The sequence below is a fragment of the Nelumbo lutea genome, chromosome 4 (assembly GCF_056320005.1).
Source record: "Nelumbo lutea isolate HS-2025 chromosome 4, American lotus-T2T, whole genome shotgun sequence".
NCBI lineage: Eukaryota > Viridiplantae > Streptophyta > Magnoliopsida > Proteales > Nelumbonaceae > Nelumbo > Nelumbo lutea.
In genome coordinates, this window is record NC_142687.1 from 46,046,925 (window position 1) to 46,066,970 (window position 20,046).

Sequence of the window (20,046 nt, forward strand, 5' to 3'; positions counted from 1 at the left end):
AATGGAAAACAAATATCTTAGAAAGAATTTTGTAGTTTCTCCATTTCAAAGTATTGATCGATTAACACAACAGGATTAATACATGCATGAAAGCATCCTAATCTAATCGCCGCTGTGAATTCTGAATAGGTTGAAGCTGTGGTTGCAACACAGTTTACATGGTGGATTGTTGTGCTGGACCACCAGAGGTCCTAATGATCTGTCTACATTGCAACAGGGTTCAAGTTGTTGTTTCAATATATAGTATTAACAGGAGGCATCAAAGGTGATAGAGACAATGGATCCAAGATTTTTGCCACTTCACCCTCTTTTCACCTGTCATATTTCAATCCAGAGGACCCCTAAATACGTGGCAAAAGAAGAGCCTTGTGCCAAGCCACTTTGCATTTAAAATTTTGAAAACTTTGAAGGCTGCCATTAGTACTGCAAAGTTATACACATACATGTATAGTAAGTACAAAACCATAATATGGATTTCAGAACCACTCCTGAGTAAAGAGGGTCTTCCATTGGATAGATGATACGATCGAGTTGGCCACATTAATTAGTCTTCTAGTTGACAGAGTACCCTACACTGTTCTAATTCAAAAGCTAACAGATCAATCGATTCAAGTTCTTGACCAGATTATGACTCCCGGACAGCCATAAGACTTCTATGCAGCTTAATTAGGTGGTAAATTCAAGATTGCTGTTCTATCAGCCTACAGTTATAGCCTTCCCCCAAATGTGGAGAAAGATTTCATATTTAGTGGCTTAAATAGAGAAGAAAAGAAGAAAGTGATGGTTTTGGTCTAAGGCAGGTTGTTCACCCTCCTCAACTCCTTTGTTATTTTGAAACCATACAGCAGTATCAGAATAATTCACTAATAGCACTCTTGGTTGGATTTAGATAACAACTCCTTTGTTATTTTGAAACTAGAGAAGTATCAGAATAATTCACTAATAGTCTTGGTTGGATTTAGATAGTTCTCTCTACTTTACAGGGAACACAATCAAGTGGTTGATAACCTAGCAAATCATGACTGTGGAATTGACACCGACCAATATCTATTTGAGGGAAAAGGGATGACATTCCTAGGATGTCTGTGTTATTCCAGTGGGAATACTTATAATACTGACGACTTTTTGTCAGAGCTAGCTTTTTTCATGAACCCAGGTTTTTAGTTGCTTTTAGTTCATTACTTTTGATTGTTCCCTTCTGCCTCAAATATTTGGTGTATAGAAAGTGTATCTTTGTGTATATTTGTGTAGGACTCCATGATTTGCTTAACGTGATGTTCCTTTACAAACTTTTATTTTCCTTGAACTTCGTTAGCATATCGAAGTAGTTGATCTTTTCCAGAGTCAAATCCTTATTTTCCTCCTGACTTTGGTTATCCTTGCTCTCTGGAATATGGATCTGTATCATATTCATTCCTTTCCAAAATTTCTCAGGCTTTAGACTTCAGTTACCTTCTACAACAAGTGTAATTACTTCAGTTTCCATGTGATTCAAAATCTAGTTTATGTTAACCTCGATTCAAGCAACTTCATTTAGCTTGTGAAGATTGATGGTACATACAGTTCATGTACTGTAAAACGATGAAGCATTCAATGAAACACAAGACTATGGCTGAACCCATGAAGCTTCTGGAATCTACTATGCATATCCTCGCCTCTGTAGAGATGACAATATATCCCTCAATCATCAATAAAATACCACCATGCCAATTAGGATGCCCATCCGTATAAGTTTCTGCTTCTCATAACAAAAGGAAAACAAATAGTTGAATGAATTAAATTAAAAAAAATAAAATAAAATAAAAACAAGCAGAGCTATCTATATATCCATAGGGTTTTACATTGATTTTGAATCAAATTTTGGGTCAATCCATATTGATTGACTGCTTCCATTATGGTCTTATCAGAAAATACAATTCTTTTTAGTCATTCCTACATGAGATCTAGACCAATTATTTTCTGATCATCCATAAAATGATTCATTTTTTCCATAAAAAAATAGAGGTAGAACCAAAAAAAAAAAAAATTTCAATTTACCGATTCTTGGAAATGAATTCTATGAAAAATGGGATCACTCCAAAACACGTGAGAAATAGGGATGACATCACACCCAACCGAATACGTGTTTAACATGCAACTTGGTTCTAGTGACCCATCTTACTACTCATTTACCAATTTAGAATAGTAGTGTGATTTCTGAATTCCCAATTAAGTTTGATTTCAATATAGACTCTCCTTTTAGTAGATTTAGTAGGTTTCTAATAAGGAAAAGCAAGTTAGGTTTAAAAACCTTACTTTACGAGGTTAAGGGTGTAATTGTAGTATATATAAGGAGTAGCTCATTGTTCATAATTCAATTGATTTTTTATTAGTAATTATATTAAAGAATTGTTCTTCTTTTGGCTTAAGTTCTTTTCTTTGTAGCTTCTCTTAGCATAAGTTGTTTCCAACCTATGCCAATTGAAGAGCACAAGTGATGTAATATGAGATTTGCCCCAACTGAATAAGCATTTACTAAGTTAGATTTTGAGAACCCATCTTTACTAAGTTCTTCTTATTTTCAGATTTAGTTCTTTTCTTTGAAGGTTCTCTAAATGTGATTTATTTATAAACTATGTTAGTTTGTATTAGAGTACAAGTATTATTCTTCTTTTGACTATGTCTCCTAAGAAAAAACAAGTAGCTCACATCATAGAGTAGGAAAACAACAACGTACAAAAATACAAAAACAGGTGGAAGAGTTAAGAAAAAAAGCCGATGCACTTGCTTAAGAGTTGAGACCATTATGTTCTCATTCTAAAATAGGGGATAGCAACTTTGATGCAAGTGTCTCCTCTCATTCCTTTTAACCATCAAGATAAGCAACCGATTGGTTGTAATTGTGGGTGGTGACCATAAACACTGAGAAATCAGTCTCAAGACCGAGATCCTAGAGATTCATGGTGGTACCTCCACTCATTCTTTATCATCATCAAGACAAGCAACCAAACTAGTTGTAATTGTGTGTGGTGAAAAGTAGTGGAAAATAAATCTCAAGGTTGAGTTCCCAGGATTTCATAAAGTTATAGCCTCAAGAGTATTCATGAGTTTGAGTTTCATGAAGAAGTTAAGCTCAGTTTGGAAAGAGAACAAATGCAAATATATACAGTACAAATAGGTACAAAATAATACAAAATACTAGGTTTTGCATTCTACATATTTGTGTTTGTACTCTTTCCAAACTGAGCCTTAGCAACTTTAGAGTTTAAAGGTAAATTCAAATTCGATGGCTTCATTAGTTGGTTTAATACTGTTGACGATTTAATGAAAAACTTACATATGGTCATTCTCCTTAATAACATTTGTTAAAGAAAAAAATACATTGATTGGAATAGTCCTCTAATCTTTGATGAAAAACCTATTTCTAAGGAGGAATCTCCCGTTATTCATAATGAATTTCAAAATGATGGAGACCATGCATACTTATCATTTTGTAGGTTTTGATTGCATTGTTTTCATACAAGTCTATTAAGATTTTGTTGACAAGCATTTTTGCAATGTTCAAAATGATTATTAAAGTAAGAAGCAGCTTATTTGAAGTGCAAGAAATATATTTAAAAATATAAGAGATATAGAGATATAGTGAAGAAATCTCAATTCGTGTTGAGGATTAACACCACCAATTATATATCAGAAAATTAGAAATAGAGAAGCATTGTGAAAGTGTAACATGATATGTTAATGGCCTCTTAGATAGTAGCATGAATCTGGCACAGTAGCATGAATTAGTGGTTAAATACATTAATGCATTAGACCTATCTAATTGTTATGATATCTCTATGGCACAGTAGCATGTTCTTACCGTAAAGAAGTAAAGCATTAAACCTAACCAATTAGGTTAAATGTGGCTAGACCACCTCCACATTGGAAGACAAATTCAACCAATTAATGGAAGAGTTGAATCTAGTGATCTTTATTACTTACAAGGTGGGTTAGGACATACTACCTTTCAATCTTCTTATTCCGAAGTGTCTCCCTTTCAGCTTCATTGCTGACTGGGTCATCCTTCATTGCAGAGTCTTCATGTTATAATTATTTCATTTCCATCCAACATCAATTTTTAGTGTGATGTATGTCATCTTAGCAAGAATCTTAGACTGCTCATCCTCGTCAAGCTATGAGTCATGTATTCAAACCTTTTTAGTTGGTCCATTCATATATTTGGGGTTCATGTCCTTTATTGATGATTTTTCTAGAGTTACTTGGTTATATTTGTTAAATGAGAGGTTTGAAGCATTTTTTGTATTCAATTTTTTTTCATGAAAAAAGAAACCCAATTTGGCTCCACTATTTGTGTTCTTTAATCTGATAATGCTAAAGAATACATGTCTACACCATTTACTAAATTCTACAATGAACATTGTATCCTACATCAAACATCTTGCATTGATACACCACAACAGAATGGTGTATCTAAACACAAAAACTGCCATTTTCTAGACCTCATTATCCAAATGCATGTGTTAAAAAATTTATTGGAGAGGCGTATTTCTTACTACCTATTATCTCATTAACTAAATGCCTTCATCAAGCTTACACAATAGGATACCTCATATTATATTGTTTCTCGATGCCCCCTTGTTTAGTTTACCACCTTGCATTTTTAGATGTGTTTGCTTTGCTCATTTCTTTGATCGTCAATGTAATGTACTTCATTTTCATTATCAATAAAAATAATTCTTTTTTAATTTGATTAATAAAAGTATTATAAATGTGTCAAATTTTTTTACATTTTTATAATTTTTTATTTTTATTTATATTTTAAAAGTTTTGTTACCTAACTATAACTTCGTAGGTTTATCAGTTTGATTTGGATGGTTGAATTGATTAGCCACCACTTGGATAAAGAATGTTTTTGTTTTTTAGCTAGTTTTAAAATATATGGGTTTATATTGTTAAAAATATTGACATAGATCTAATTAGTACCATTTATTGGTAAAAAATAACTTAAATATAAGATTTAATAAGAGAAAATGGGAGTTAATACCTGTTGATGCTAAGATTGGCTGAGGACAACAAGGTAATTTCGCTCCTGAGCTTCGATGGAGATGGTCGAGGGCTTCGAAGGTCCGAAGAAGGGGAAGCCGAGGCCGAGGACCATGTCTAAGGTGGAAGGTCTTCTTTGAATACTGTAGAAGCCAAAGGCCGGCACCAAGTACGATGTGTAAGGGGTCCGAAGGAGGTCCTACAAGGACAGATGTGTCAGAGGCCTCGGGTTGGTACCCGAGGCAAGGACTCCGACGATCAAGTTAGTACGAGAGTAAAGTGAGTCAGAGGTCTGGAGCCAAAGGGTCTAGATGAGGACTTAAATAGCACTTAAGTCCTCTAGAGGGAAGTAGTGCTTAGATATTACTCAAGCTCTAAATCGAGTCTAAAGAGTCTAGCCCCTTACCTCGTAGGGGGTGCTTCATATTTATAGCTAGAGTAGCCTAGGAATAATTGGGTCTGGAGGTCCAGATACGAGCCATACGAGGGCTTGGCAAAATCCTCTACCAGAGCCCTGAGTGTCCCCATGGTACGCTCAGGTTGGCGCCCTTGGGTTCAACACACATCAACCCCGTACAGGCCAACCAAATGCACCTACATCACTTGCCCCCTACTCCCGAAGGGAGTGTCAATACCAATAGGTGTCGTTGGGCCTCGTTCAACAGAGTATACCCTACAGTGTCGTTGCCTTCGTCTCGGTTTTGCATCTGCCTGATTTTCAATTCGTGGAGGAGGAGTGAAGCTATGGATGCCTCGGCTGGATACCGTGGGGTGAAAGAGGCTCGGTGGAGCTGATTCCATGCTTCCTACTTATGCGATGACAGTCTGGGGCCGTGTGCAGCATGGGATCATGTTTGATACGAGTCTGGCATAGGGAGAGCCTTCCGTGAGGGGGATGGTCGTCTTCGAGTGAATCGGTTCATGCGTCCACCTGGTCCGTTCACGCGAGCCGGTGGGTTGTAGCGAGTAGACCTGCTGGTTTGCCCGACGTCTTTTCATCACCTCGAGGCTTGGCATCAGCTGTTAAACATCGTTTCCTCTCCCTGAAGCTAAGCATCATTCATCAAATGCCATTTTGTCTCCCAAAGACTAAGCGCCAATCAAGCATCGTTTCATCTCCAGAGGTCGAGTGACGAGTGTCACATCCTGGATGGGCAGCGAAGGCAGGAGACTTGCGGCCATTGGATTGGGCAAGATCTGTGAAATCCATTCTCCTATAAATAGAGGGCTAAGTCGTGATTCTCCCGTCATGTCTCTAGACGCCCTGGTTATTAAGTGAATAGCTCCTAGACCTTCAACTCTTCAACAAACTTCATATTCTTTCTTTTTTCCTCCATCTTCTAGGTAATTCCTTTAAAATATGTCTTTCTTAGACTCTGGTCCTGAGTGCTATGAACTTCCAAACAATTCAGAGGGGAGCTCTCCTCGAACCCCTTCTCCTTTCTCTTCCTTGGGTCCCCTGGCTGTTGTTCCCTTTCGGGAGGAGGTGATGGTACTGAGGGAAAGAGTAGCCTCTGGGGGTGCCAAGGGCAGCCACCGAGGAGATGACTCTCCCCATGAGAGCAATGCATCAGTATCGTCGAAGGAGCCTGAGGGGGAGTTAGTCCCAGAGACCATCCTGGACCTGTGGCTAGGAGTGCTACCCAAAGGGTGGCTGCAATTAACCTTCCATGCTCAGAGTTTGATAGCTCCTTAGTGGTGGACCAGGTCTAGTCTTTAGCCAGGAGGTTCCACATACCTCGGATAGACATACTTAGGGTTCCTGGCGTCGATGAGCGGCCGTGGACCCCTGATGAGGGGGAAATCTTTTTATACCAGCATTTTTTGGAGTCTAGCCTTAGATTTCCCCTTCAACCTTTAATCTCTGAGTTGCTAGAGTGGTATGGCATCACTATCAGCTAGCTCGTCCCCAATGCCCTTAGGACCATTATAGCCACGTTGGTGTGGGCTCGGCTTCAGGATGTGGAGTTGACTTCAAAGAAGTTTCGTGCCATGTTCGTGCTGAGGAAGCACACTTCCAAAGCCAGCATGTACTACTTCCATCCTCAAAGGGAAAAACCAGTTTACAACCCTTCTTCTGTCCATGGCTGGAAGGACAAGTTTTTTTATGTCTCTTGCCCCGAACGGTGGAGGTTCAGGTTGAGGTGGGGGAGAGGCCAACGTAGTATTCAACAAGTGTCCCCCTCCGCTCTAGGACGAGGAGGTCGCTGACGTAGCCCACCTACTCGTTAGCGTTCGCGGGGCTCAACCTTGCCCCCCTCGGTAAGAGAGGTCCTACAATTCCTTAACATGTTGCCCCTCGTCCTTGTTTTGCGATACTGGTCTATTTTCTTTTGCTTGTAGAGGTGTCGATGGATGCCAAGAAAATGTTTATTGAGTGTGCTCATGCCAAGTAGAAGGAGCGAGCGTACCAGAAGGCAGGATCACAGACACCGCAGAGGCTTGCCAAGGGCATGCCCGTAGAGGCCCGCCAACATCCACCACCAACCTGCTGCCAACCTAAAGTACCTCACTAGCCCATAGCCATTCGCACAGTGGGGAATCGACATTCTTGGACCATTGCTGCCAGCGACCGGACATAAACGACATTCTTGGTGGTAGCAGTGGATTACTTCACGAAGTGGGTGGAGGCGGAACCCCTAGCAATAATCACAGCTCACAGCGTACAAAACTTATTTTGGAGTATAGTATATCGCTTCGGACTACCTCGAGTGCTTATCTCTGACAACGATAAGTAGTTCGAAGATATCAAGTTTCAAAACTGGTGTGCCGAGATGGGGATACAGCATAATTTTACTTCGGTGGCACACCCTCAAGCAAACGGGCAGGCGGAAGTCACGAATAGAGCTATACTCCGCGGTCTAAAAGCCCGCTTATCCCGAGCTAAAGGACTATGGGTAGACAAGCTACCCAGTGTATAATGGGCCTACCAAACTACCGTCAAGACCACCACAGGTGAAACCCCATTCAACCTCACCTATAGCACGAAAGCGGTAATCCCAGCCGAAATCGAGGTGCCTACATTACGCTTGGAGGCATACGACGAAGAAACCAATGATGACGAGCTTCGTACCAACCTCGACCTAGTGGAAGAAGTATGGGACCTCGCATATATCTGGACCACATCTTAGTAGCGAAGAGTGGCTTGGTACTATAACGCACGAGTCAAGAAGCAGCACTTCCGTGTCAGAGACCTGGTCCTTCGGAAAGTTATGGTGCTTGAGCCCAGTGTCGGTAAGCTCGGACCAAACTGGGAAGGTCCCTACCTAGTAAAGCGGTACTCGAGGAAGGTACGTACGAGCTCAAAACATTACAAGGAAACCAAGTACCTCTAGCGTGGAACATCAACAATTTAAGGCGATATTACATGTGATCATCGAACTGGAGAGTGGACTGCGAGTCACTCCTAGAAGTCCAAGGACTAAAAGTGTCAAATTGATAAAAGACCTCGGCATCATATAAGTCCTCGTCACCTCTTCTGCTTGGGCGAGCTAGTCCCAGTCACCTCTTCGGCATGGGTGATCAAGTCCCAGTCGCCTTCTCGGCATGGGCATATAAGTCTCAGTCGCCTCCTCGGCATGGGCATATAAGTCCTAGTCGCCTCTTCGGCATAGGCAAATTACTTCTAATGCCTAAAGCATAGACAGCTCGGGTGTGGGCCCTACAATGTCTAGCCCATTTCAACATATATCAACAGGTTGGGCCCGTTAGGGACAACTGACATTTAAATGAATAGCCCGAGCGTGGATTGGTCGGGTGCATACCCTACAATGTCGCTCACCTCGCGTACGTTACATAAAGTGCCTCTACTAATAGTCCAAGTAGATTGTTCGGGGTAACAAACACTTAGATAAATTTTTACTTTGGTTATCCTTACTTGTTGTCCAGTTCAGTAACTCGATAATTCGGATAACCTATACACTTGTTGCCCAGATCGGGAGTCATTTACACTTAGAATATTTTTGCACAAGGATTTCTCAGAAAAGTTTGTATTTCATTAATGAAAAGAGTGTAGGTACAAAGATTTCATTGTAACCCGAGCTCGGTAGCCTTGGGGCATACGTCCAAAACACAGAAAGAGGAAAACACCAGATTCACTCATGAGGACTGTCAGCAGGGAGGGTCGATCTCCATGTGCTCTCCCACGTCCTCTTGACCCGAGGGGCCTACCTCTTCGACTTTGTTGTCGCTTTCCTCCTTTGATGAGCTAGGCTCTTCGTTTGCCACCTCTGCCACCTCGAGGGTAAGGCCCGACATAGAGACAACTCCGAGATCAAGATAGGGGAACTCCTGCCACACTAAGTACCTGCACAGCTTGAAATCGGAATGATGGGAGCTCGATCCATATTTGACCTGGATATCATGGAACTCCGAGGATTCCTTGAAGCGTTCAATGGCGTGGCTTCTCTCTTCAGCTTGTGCCTCTTGGATGGTGGTCTCGAGATCTTAGTTCGCTCCTGGATTATCGCTTCGAGATTCTTGATCTCTCATTGAAGCTTTGTCTTCTCCTCGGTCAACGTTGATATTTGCTCCTATTGCTTCATTTTCTCCTAGGTCAACGTTGAGATTTGCTCTTGTTGCTTCATTTTCTCCTCGGTCAGTGCAGAGGTTAGTTCTTGTTGTTTCTCCTTCTCCTTAGTCATGACCAAGATCAGCTTCTACTGGCTTCGATCTCCATTCTTGGCCCAGAGTATCTCGCCCCGGGCTATGTCCAGTTCGCGATGAAGCTATCATGCCTTTTCCTCGGCATCCCTAGCCTGTTTCAGAAGGATCTCGGACTAGCACATTAACGAATGAATGGAGGAGTTCACATAGCAAATATAACTAAGGTAAGTACATTTGAAATTGACAAAGAAATAAAATGTAAAGTAAGATACTTACCACCATGCAATAACCGACAGCTTGGCTTCCGAGCATGGTTGTAGACATGTCAGCCCACTCCGCGACATCGTCAAGAAAGACAGCATCCCTGCTCTTGCGCATTCTGAGCCGAAGAGTCATTATGCTCTCCTTGGAGGACTTGGGCCTCGGTGTAGAAGCGCTCTCCAGCCTGTGAGCTTGGACGCTTTCCTGCTCGGGTACAGAAGTGCTCCCCGGTTCATGAGGCTGAGCATCTTCCTCCTGGTCGTCATCCATGTCCACTACGGGGGGTTGAGGACGGACCTCCTCCTCAGGTAGCTCGATAGAGATCGGCTCCATGGCAAGGACTTCGGATGGGGCAAGAGCGGAAGGATCAGCCTCCCTGCGAGGCTTCTTTGAAGCCTTCCTCTTCTTCCCTCTCTGAACTCTCTTGAGAAGGTCCTTGGCAATGACCTCTGGCATGGTAGCTGCAAGAGTAAAAGATTAGTCACGAATTAAAGAGAACCTTAAAGTAAAAAACCAAGGTGGAAACCCACCAGGAGGGCTCAGACCAACTCGCACAAGCTTCTCCTCGGCCAAGAAATCTTTCACCCTGAGGCCGAGGTCCCTCCACAAGTTGATAACTGCCCTAGTTTCCGCATTTATGCTCACCCTGGGATCCTTGATAGCCACCCTCTAGTGAGTTGCAAAAGATCACCCTTCAAGATTTCGGACAATGAAGTACCTCCTCTTCCATGCTAGAACCTTGTTTGGGCAGCCAAACAGGATTTTGAACCCAGGCCGAGGAGAGATGTAATAGCTTTGTCTAACATCCCCGCGTAGACAAGTAGAATTTCTCTTGATCGCACAGATCGAACTGAAGGTATCTGGGGACAGAGGTCGGTAATACGTGTGGAAATAGGAGATAGTACCAACTATATTTCGGATGTTCGGGTGTAGTTGGTCGATGGTGATGTTAAAAAACCTTACTCCTCAAAGACCGCGAGCTCATGGTGATCGTGAGCCCAAGGATATTGACCTAGAGGAAGACTAAAGACCAAGCTATCGGGAAGACAATAGCAAGCTACTAAATGCATTAACCTATCAGAGGTCAAAGAAGAAGGACCGAAGTCATCTGGATCCCGAACCCGAGAAGAAGACGGGGCCTCCATTCTAGAGGATGAACCCTCTTCCTACCTCGGTCTCCCTGAGCCGAGATGGCTCAACTTCAGGCATGGAAGTTCCCTCTAAAGACTGAAGAGGGAAGTCGCCCAACGACAAGCTGACCTCCCCAGCAAGGGCCGTAGATTGCACAACGGCACCCCCAACCTTGCTAGAGCTACCTAAGAGCCTATCTATGCTAGAACTAGACATGCTTAAAATAGAAAACAAAGGAGAAGCAAAGAAAGGAAAACATAAACTCACCAAAAAGAAGGACGACCTCGAAACACAAAGAGGGAGCGAGCTGAAAGAATCCGACGCGACATCGAGAGAGCTCAATCACAGAATTTGTGGCGAGAAAAATGAGTCACGGACCCCCTAGTTATAGCCGCTATGTCCGAGAACTAACGGTCGAGATCGAAGAAATCCAGCGTCTCCTAGGAAAATCGGCTATGCGACCCCCGAGGATAAAATCGGTTTAGCGCATTTTTTGACGTCCACGGAGTTTATAGATCGTGTGACGTCCGCGCGTAGGCCAGACGCGACCTGGGTTTTCTTGGTTGTGCCAAGTGGCCAAACAAGTCCGATCCGTGATTCATCTGGCTAGCTGCCTGGACCTCGAACCAAATCCACTTGAGTCGTCATGAACTCCTCGCACTGGGTCAGGACCCTGGCTCGGGGAGTAGGGGGCAATTAATGTAGGGTGATTTGGCCCGACCTAGTAATAGGGGGACACGAGGACATGACCTAACTAGCAGAATGACAACTAAATCCAACGCACCAAGTTTGCAACGGATCGAGCTCGGACAACCAAACCGCCTAGGGGCAAGTCCACCTCGGGACAAGTTCACCTCAAGGCACGATCGCATCAGGACCACCTCGGTCCCAAGGCACTTTGACATTCATACCAGGTCGGATCCAAAGGGCACTAGCTCAGGTAATATTGACTGACCATTGCATGGCAACCCCGAAGATCTCGCCACCAGATTCCATGCCTTACGGGATCACGCCTCACAACAGATAGCATTATCCCCCCCGTCCGATTCGGGTGGAAGTGATGAATCTTATCAATTGGCAGTGTTATTCCCAATTAATATGGAAATGGACCTCATCGTAACAAAGATCCCGGAATTGCTCCGCGAAACCCGCGAAGGCTCTACTATATAAAGGCTCCACCCCCCAAGGGAGAAAGGTATGCGTAATCTCTGCTCTCTAGCCCTCTTGCAATTCTAAGCTATTATCAACTCGCAACCAAGTACTAACTTAAGCATCGGAGTGATCTCACCGAGTAAGCAATCCTGGGTTCTCTAGTTTGCTTTTTGCAGATCAACCGAGTCCGTTGTCTACTGGAAGCCAGATCACCTCTAGCTGGGAGCAGCCGGATTGCGCTACATCAGATTTCAATAAGGATAAGTTGAAAGGAATATGGTCGAGTAAATCTACATACCTTAGGTCCAATTCCACAACCTAGTTGTTATTGTTGCATACCTTAACTCCAATTCCAAGTAATTCTACATACCTCAACTCAATTGCAACTCCTGTAATGAGCTCAAGTTTCTAGTGCAAGGCTCGGCGCTATCCGATCTCCTTGCCTTCGCTCTCCTCTATTCCACCGCCCATCATGGACGGTTGCACTGCTGGTATTCTCTCTCTCTCTCTCTCTCTCTCTCTCTCTCTCTCTCTCTCTCTCTCTCTCTCTCTTCTCTATTTTATTTTGAAAATTTGTAGAAGAATAATGGGTAAAATAGACTTTTTCATCTCTCCATTAATGGATGTTAATGGTAAGGAGGTTTTAGACAATTGTCAAAAAACTTAAGAATATTCTAAGACAATACGTAAATAGTAAGGGTAGAGTTAATCAATTAGCTAAACCATAAGAGTAGTTTAAGAAATTTGCCCAAAGTTATCTTATTACAGCTCTTATGTCAAATTTAATGGCTACTAAAATGTCCATATTTGTTTATTTAGTCTATATCTAATTGTAAGAGTTAAAAATGTAACTTCAATTATTACTTTTTACCTCATTTAATCCCCTCTTACTAAGTCTTATACTTCAGGTATTAACTCTCATCTTCTCTTATTAAATCTTATATTTAATTTATTTTTCACTAATAAATTCTACTAATTTAAATCTGTCAATATTTTTAACAATATAAACCCATATATTAAAATTAATTAGAAAACAAAGCCATTCTTTATCATGTGGTAGATAAGCAATTCAACCATCTAGATCAAATTGATCAACCTATGAACTCATAGTTAGGTAATAAAATTTTAAAAACAAAAATAAATATAAAAAATTACAAAAATGTAGAAAAGTTAGACACATTTATGATATTTTTGTTAATCAAATTAAACAATAAGTGTAATAAACAAGAATTATTTTTGTTGATAATGAAAATGAAATGCATAATTTAGAACTGGCCAAAAATGAAATTATTCAACTTTTGGGTTGAATGTGTTAACATCTAATGTCATAAATAAATAATAAAAATGAAAAAATATATAAATTTTGCAAATAAAAACATTTAGGCACATGTATAATATTATATAATTATCGTATTAAAGAAAAAGTAAGTGTGGTATATCATAATTATTTTTATACTGAGAAATAAAAAAAAATTATAGAAAAACTGAACATATCTATAATTCTATATTTACACTACTATTAAAAATATGGATAAGATTATGGAATTTTCTTTTGGGTAAAATACTCATTTTTTAATTTAGACCCCATTTGATGAGGTTTAAATTGTAAAGTGGACTACTACTTTTCACCTCATTCAATTCCCTCTATTTAAATCTTCCATTCCTTTGATAAATGAACAAAAAAAAATGATACACCCAAAGGTAAAACATTACAAAAAGAAGAATCTAACTAAGCAAGTAGGCCTGTAAATACTTGAAACTTTACAACTCAATCCAATTATCACATATTTAGATGTGATTTTTATGTAATTAGATTTGGATTTTTCCATCTGCATCTGATTAATAATAAAAATAAATAAAATATGAAAATAAAAATAAAAAATACATATTTATAAAGATTTTTTAATACATTATTACTATCATTATCATTATTTAGAATTGATGTATGCAAAACATATGTGCACTTACTAGTATCATAAAGAGAAATGAAGTAAGACTATACCTTCTTATTAAGCACACCAGTCACAAATACATGATTGATCGTCTCCATACTATGTTTCCCACAACACACTTAAGTGAAACACCTCTCTTTGTAATCAACTCATCCACTCGGATTGCATTATGCATAAATTTCCAAACGAAAACTGAAATTTTAGGAGGGATACCCAACTTCCATACATCTTTGTGCCAACTAATTGACACAACAATTTGAATCCAAGGCCAATTGTTTTACATAGGTAGGAACTTCAAGCACCATATTAAATAACGAAGAACCATCTTGACTAAGCACACTTTTTAGCTAGAATTCTTCAACATTAGTATATTCTATTTCATGAATTAAAGGGCCCGATCCAAGCCAGTTGTCATACCACAAGGAGAACTTCCCCTCTCCAACTATCCATTGGAGTGGTATAATGCTAAGTGTTTAACTTCAAGCATGTTGCTCCATAATTTAGTGCAAGATGTCTTATTCAATAGAGTAATTGGAGTAGACTTGATGTACTTTGAATGTATAAGGTTGGACCAATATTTTGTTTCTTGGTTATCTCGTTGATGGAGTGTATTTCCAACCCACCTTGACGAGGTTTGCAAATTGTTTGCCAACCCACCCAATGTAACCTATTACCAAAATCCAAAGCACCCCAAAAAAACATGTTTATAAGAATGATCTTTCCCCCACTTGACAGCATTTTAGCCTTCCAACCTTCAAGTTTATGTAAAATCTTTTTAGTTGAAGGTTCAAAGTCTTCGATCCTCAAACACCTTTTATCAATGGCACCCCCAAGTAAGTGAAAGGAAGCTATTTTTGGGTGAAACCAATAACTTGTTTGGTCATGTTTACCCTTGAGGTAGCCATGTTCTTGTGAACCATGAAGAAAGATTTCTCCTTGTTAACAAGTACAAAGATAAACATCATTAAGTTTTGGAGACCCTTCTTATTATCCTTGGCAAAAACCACTGTATCATCAGCAAATAGGCTATGGGAATTAGGAATACAGCCTCTAGGCATGGAGAAGTAAGGCACATGACCATTATTGTATATAAAATGTAAACCCCTGTTGAGCACCTCTTTAACTATAATAAACAAGCTACAAGAGAGAGGGTCTCCTTATCTCAAAACCCTAGTAGAATGAAAATAGCCAGTAGGTGAGCCATTTATGAGAATAGAGAATTAATAGTTACACATGCAAAGCTTCATTAACTTAATCCAAATTGGACTAAAGCCAAGATTGTCAATAGCTAAGAAAACAAACTTCCAATTCATTCTATCATAAACTTTAATCATATCCAATTTAAATATCACATTACCTTCTCTGGTTTTTCTTCCCATTTCACCAACCATTTCTTGCACCAAGCCAATATTATCACTTATATTTCTGCTCTTTGTGAAAGCACCATATTCTGGAGCTTTGATTTTAGGTAACAATCTAGCAAGTCTATCAACAAGAATTTTGGCAAATATCTTATAGCAAAAGTTACAGAGACTTATGGGCATGTGGTCTATATAAGATCTTGGGTTCTCTTTCTTAGGGATTAAGACCACAAAAGTAGAAGTATAATACTTTGGTAGTCTTTTAGTAAAGAAGACCTCTTGGATTACTTTGCAGACTTCAAAACCACAATGTCCCAACAAGTAATAAAGAAGCTACCATCAAAACCATCTGGCCCGGGCACTCTCAGGGTTCACAGAGAAAATTGTGGATTTTATTTCTTCAAATGTTGGCACTTTAATCAACTTGATATTGTCATCATGAGTTACCAATTGAGGAATGGTTTGAAAAAGATAGTCATGATTTTCACACCCCTCCTCGGTTAGAATAGACTGGTAAAAGCCCATAGCTTTATCTTTAAAAAATAAAATATTCAAGGAATATAGAAATCAAACCCAACTTCAGCTTCAACAATTAGAAGTTCACAAAGTCCTATCTATTTATTTATTTACTTATTTGTGACTAAGCTTACAACCTCTTGTTTGCAGCCCAATTTTGTTTTTACTACTGAAAAATTATGAATGCAAATGAGTTGAGAGCAATTATGAATTTTATTTTATATTTCACATGGTTTTGTTTATGAGCAAATGAGTAAAGCAAAGCTTGAAACCAAGTAAAGTAAAACTTGAATCAAAAATAAACTAAAATTTTCACTCTTTTTATTTGCACATATGAACTTATATTAGCATAAATAAGTTTGCATTACAAACATACAAAACCTACAAGACATAGAAACAAGTCATTCAATTTAGTCATTTTAGCTGTAATCAAACGGTTACACAAACAATAGTTATAAGCCAACAAGATGAAACATCATTTTAAAATCAGCATGATTACTGAAGGTTTTAGAATCCTATTCATAGCCTATTCTTAGTTATTTAACTCACATATGTTATTTTGGGTGATTTAACTGAAAAACCGAAAAAGCATTTGTTTCCTTACTGGATATATACTTCCTAAGATTCATTAATTTTTTAAGCTTAGATTAATATTTTTATACTGGCCTTATTGAACAACAAGCGAAAATATCTAGTAAAAAAAAGATTTAAATTCTATTTTATATCAAAATTTTATAAATAACATTCAAATCCGATTAAAACATCTCTGACACGGAGCTATATGAGATTATATTTTAATTAATAAACAAATTACAAAACATTTTCCAAATAGTAATTGATTTACTATAGAGGTTGCATTATTTATATTTATAATATGCAAACATATAGTTTGTATCGGCAGGGGCATATCGGTACTAAAAAACAAGCACTCAATGATTAAGTTTCTTTTGTCAAAATTTGATTTTTAGAGATGTTTCTTAAGTGTTTTTTATTGAAATAAATGGGTCTCCGAACACCTATAAATAGGTGTATCGAGACCAAAAGATATCATACGATACGATACGCCATATCGCATCAATACTTCGAACCTTGTTGACAATTTTTTATTTAAGCTACCAATTAGTAGAAACCCAGTTCCGGTCCAACCTGGCTCGACTGTTGGTTCGGATCTGATTGTGTAAACTTCAAAATTAACAACGATTTCTAGACACAGTGAAACCAAGAACAAGAGTTCATTTGAGTATTGTTTTAAAAATCAGACCAACATTGAACCAAGAAACAGAATTAATTTGGAGTAATATTCGGCCATGAGTCTAAACCAGACCAAATATCATAGCCAAAAACAGGCAAAGAAAATAGTATTCCATAATTTTTCAACAGGAAAATTCACTGGTTCTTTTCCGGTTGAACCATCTGGGTCAATGGCTCTAATACAATATTTTAGACCAATTAGGTTCAATACTCAACCAGACCGGTAAGAATCCAATCCAAATTTTTTCCCCTCCAACACTGAAACAATTTGGGGCACTCATACAATACTCCACACATAACCAGAAAATTGAAGATTAATCAGGATCAACCATCGGATAGGTTTCAGCTTTCAACAAAAATCAATCTCAGCCACTTGAATACTAGTTTTAAGTTTTTAACCACCGGTCAATAATCCCAGTTTCCCTTCTATCAATACCCTCTGTAGTCTGTACCGTACCCCGTCTCGGACTCGAACTCAAGTCCCGAAAGAAACTTTTCGGAAACTTCACGTGCCCCTCACAGTAAACCAAACGTGTCTGACACTCTGACTCCAACCACGTTCGTCAATAAAGCATAACTGGAGGGCGTATCAGTCATTTTGACTCCCGGACGAAAAAGGAGCTCTGTGCCGAGACCACCCATAATTCAACAACTACGCTCCACTCCATTCCCCAATAAAGAGACCAAAAAAATAATAACAAGGCAAAAATTAATAAACAACAATAACCCAAAGTTTTGACCCAGAAAAAATAACCGAAATTAATCGCATCTTTACATCCGATACACCGACATTTCGGAAAAGAATGGTATGCTAAGCCATATTCATTTTATTCAAAATACCTTGCTTCACGTCACATCACGGCGATCCGAAACGAAGGACTGGATTACACCAGATAAATTACTCACAGCTGCAATCAGACTAGAAATCCCTTGCCGGTTCACCTCGTTTCGGTTCTCTTCAATCCGAAGCCTCCGTTCCTCAATCTCGATCACGTCTTGGTGCCGTTTCTCCTTCTTCTCCTCACAAGCAAGTAGGGTTCGAGCCAGGACCGACGCGCTTCGAACTATGCTTGACCCCAGGCTATGCACCTTCTGGCGTTTCGTATCGGATTCTAATCTCTCACTCCGTTCCGTCTCGGCTGATTCCGACGTTTCTAATGTTAAATAAACAAAAAAAAAAAAAAAAAACAAGAATTAAAACAGTCTATCCTTTGTTTTTTTTTTTTAATATTGATATTGAAGATAAAAATGTGAATCATTAGGTATCGTGTGATCACACGTCCGAATGATTGTTTCGGGTTCCGATTTGATTAAAGAAATAAACAAAATCATTTGCAGAAAAAGGGTCCTTTTGTTTGTAAATAAAATAGTACTTTATTATCATAAATCAGAAACATGAAAGTAGTTATATTTTTTTTATAAGTTATTGAATAAGATTAAATAACAGCTGTTGATAATCTGGAATTAATAACGGGTATAATAATGGAAGTAAGAAACTTTAAAGGTATACCTGAAACGGCCGGAGGTACCGTTGGCTCTGGTGGTGGGGGTGGTGGAGGAGGTGGAGGGGGTGGCGGGGGAGGATGGACAATGATGGGTGGTGGAGGCGGAGGAAGAGCAGGGGCAGGGGCAGGAGCAGGAGCAGGAGCTGTAGCGGAGGGAGGAAGAGGCTGAGGGGTTGTTTTTGGGGGGTATCTGCGATGAACAACTTCATTAAGGGCTTCGAAAACCTCGGGGAGGAGATTGGAGGGGAGGTTCCGTTCCTTCCTTTCGTGCTTCTCCATCTTCCAGTACGAAGGATTCTCTTTGGAACCGTCGGATCGGGCCTCGTACTCACGGACCTTCTTGTAGTCGCGTAACAGGTTATCCCACTTGTCGTTGCATTGATTTTGGCTCCGGAGGCAGCCGTGCTTCCAGCAGTAGTTCTCGACCCACTTCCAGCGGAGTTCGACGGTTTTGGTGGAGTGCTTGTGATTGGGGGGGTTGGGAGGGGTGGAGCTGGCCTTGATGCGGCGTTCGTCGTCGAGCTTCTTGGCGGTGATGAGGACGAGGGTCTCGTGGAGGGTCCAATTGCCCTTGCGGTATTCGCGGACAAGAGAGGAGGGGGAGGCAGAGGATGGGGTGGTGGTGGTGCCGGGGGAGATGAGCGGCGGCAGCGGTGGTTGGGCTGGTGCCGGATGGTGGTAGGGGTGGTGATCGACTAGGATTACTGCCGATGCCTTGGGAGGCTCCGACATGGTTTTGGCATTTGAGATGATGGTCCAGAGAGAGAAAGAGAGAGAGAGAGAGTGTGTGTTTGTGAGTGTGGAGAGGAGAGGGTTTGGGTATGATTTGCTTGTCGTTGGGGTGAAGAGGGGGGCAAGGGTCGTTTTTGTTTCTTTATTACACACTATTGACTACGAAATTTCTCAGGATAAATTCAAATTATCACGAGAGGACTTAAATCTTCATGAATTCTCAAAAAAACTTATGTTAAACATGCAACGCGCTATGGACAATGTAGAGTCCAAGAATTTAATCTTTTATGTGTTTTTTTATGATCAATCCTGTCTGTAGCGAGTCGTACATCTACGCTGGTTTTGGTGCTACGGAGCAGAGATGTTCTTCGTCATTTATTTATTTTTTTTATTTTGTTCTTTTTAAGTAGGGCTGTGGCTACGAAGGTTGTGGAACCTACGCTCGTGGGTCCTACCTGATAGATCCTTTTTTTTGTATTACCTCATAGATCCAGTTGTTTGGTGCCACCGATCTGACAGTAGACGAATGGTGTGGGGCCAGTGGGTTCCATCCAA

At 40.1% G+C, this 20,046-nt stretch overlaps 1 protein-coding gene across 3 annotated transcripts; it reads right to left on the minus strand.

Moving 5' to 3' along the window:
* Positions 1–1,717: 1,717 nt before the first annotated feature.
* On the minus strand, positions 1,718–19,602 carry LOC148855552 (uncharacterized). 3 transcript variants are annotated; one of them, XM_088982940.1, is made up of 3 exons: positions 18,765–19,600; positions 18,095–18,408; positions 1,718–1,735 (listed from the first exon to the last, which is right to left on the minus strand). In XM_088982940.1, the coding sequence occupies exons 1-2, from the start codon at positions 19,489–19,491 to the stop codon at positions 18,101–18,103; spliced, it is 1,035 nt and encodes a 344-aa protein (XP_088839066.1). In that variant the 5' UTR covers positions 19,492–19,600; the 3' UTR covers positions 1,718–1,735; positions 18,095–18,100. The 3 variants fall into 3 exon arrangements, with proteins under 3 accessions (XP_088839066.1, XP_088839065.1, XP_088839064.1); XM_088982939.1 differs by lacking the exon at positions 1,718–1,735 and adding an exon at positions 17,270–17,906 and having other exon boundaries at positions 18,765–19,602; XM_088982938.1 differs by lacking the exon at positions 1,718–1,735 and having other exon boundaries at positions 17,947–18,408.
* Between the last annotated feature and the right edge of the window lie 444 nt (positions 19,603–20,046).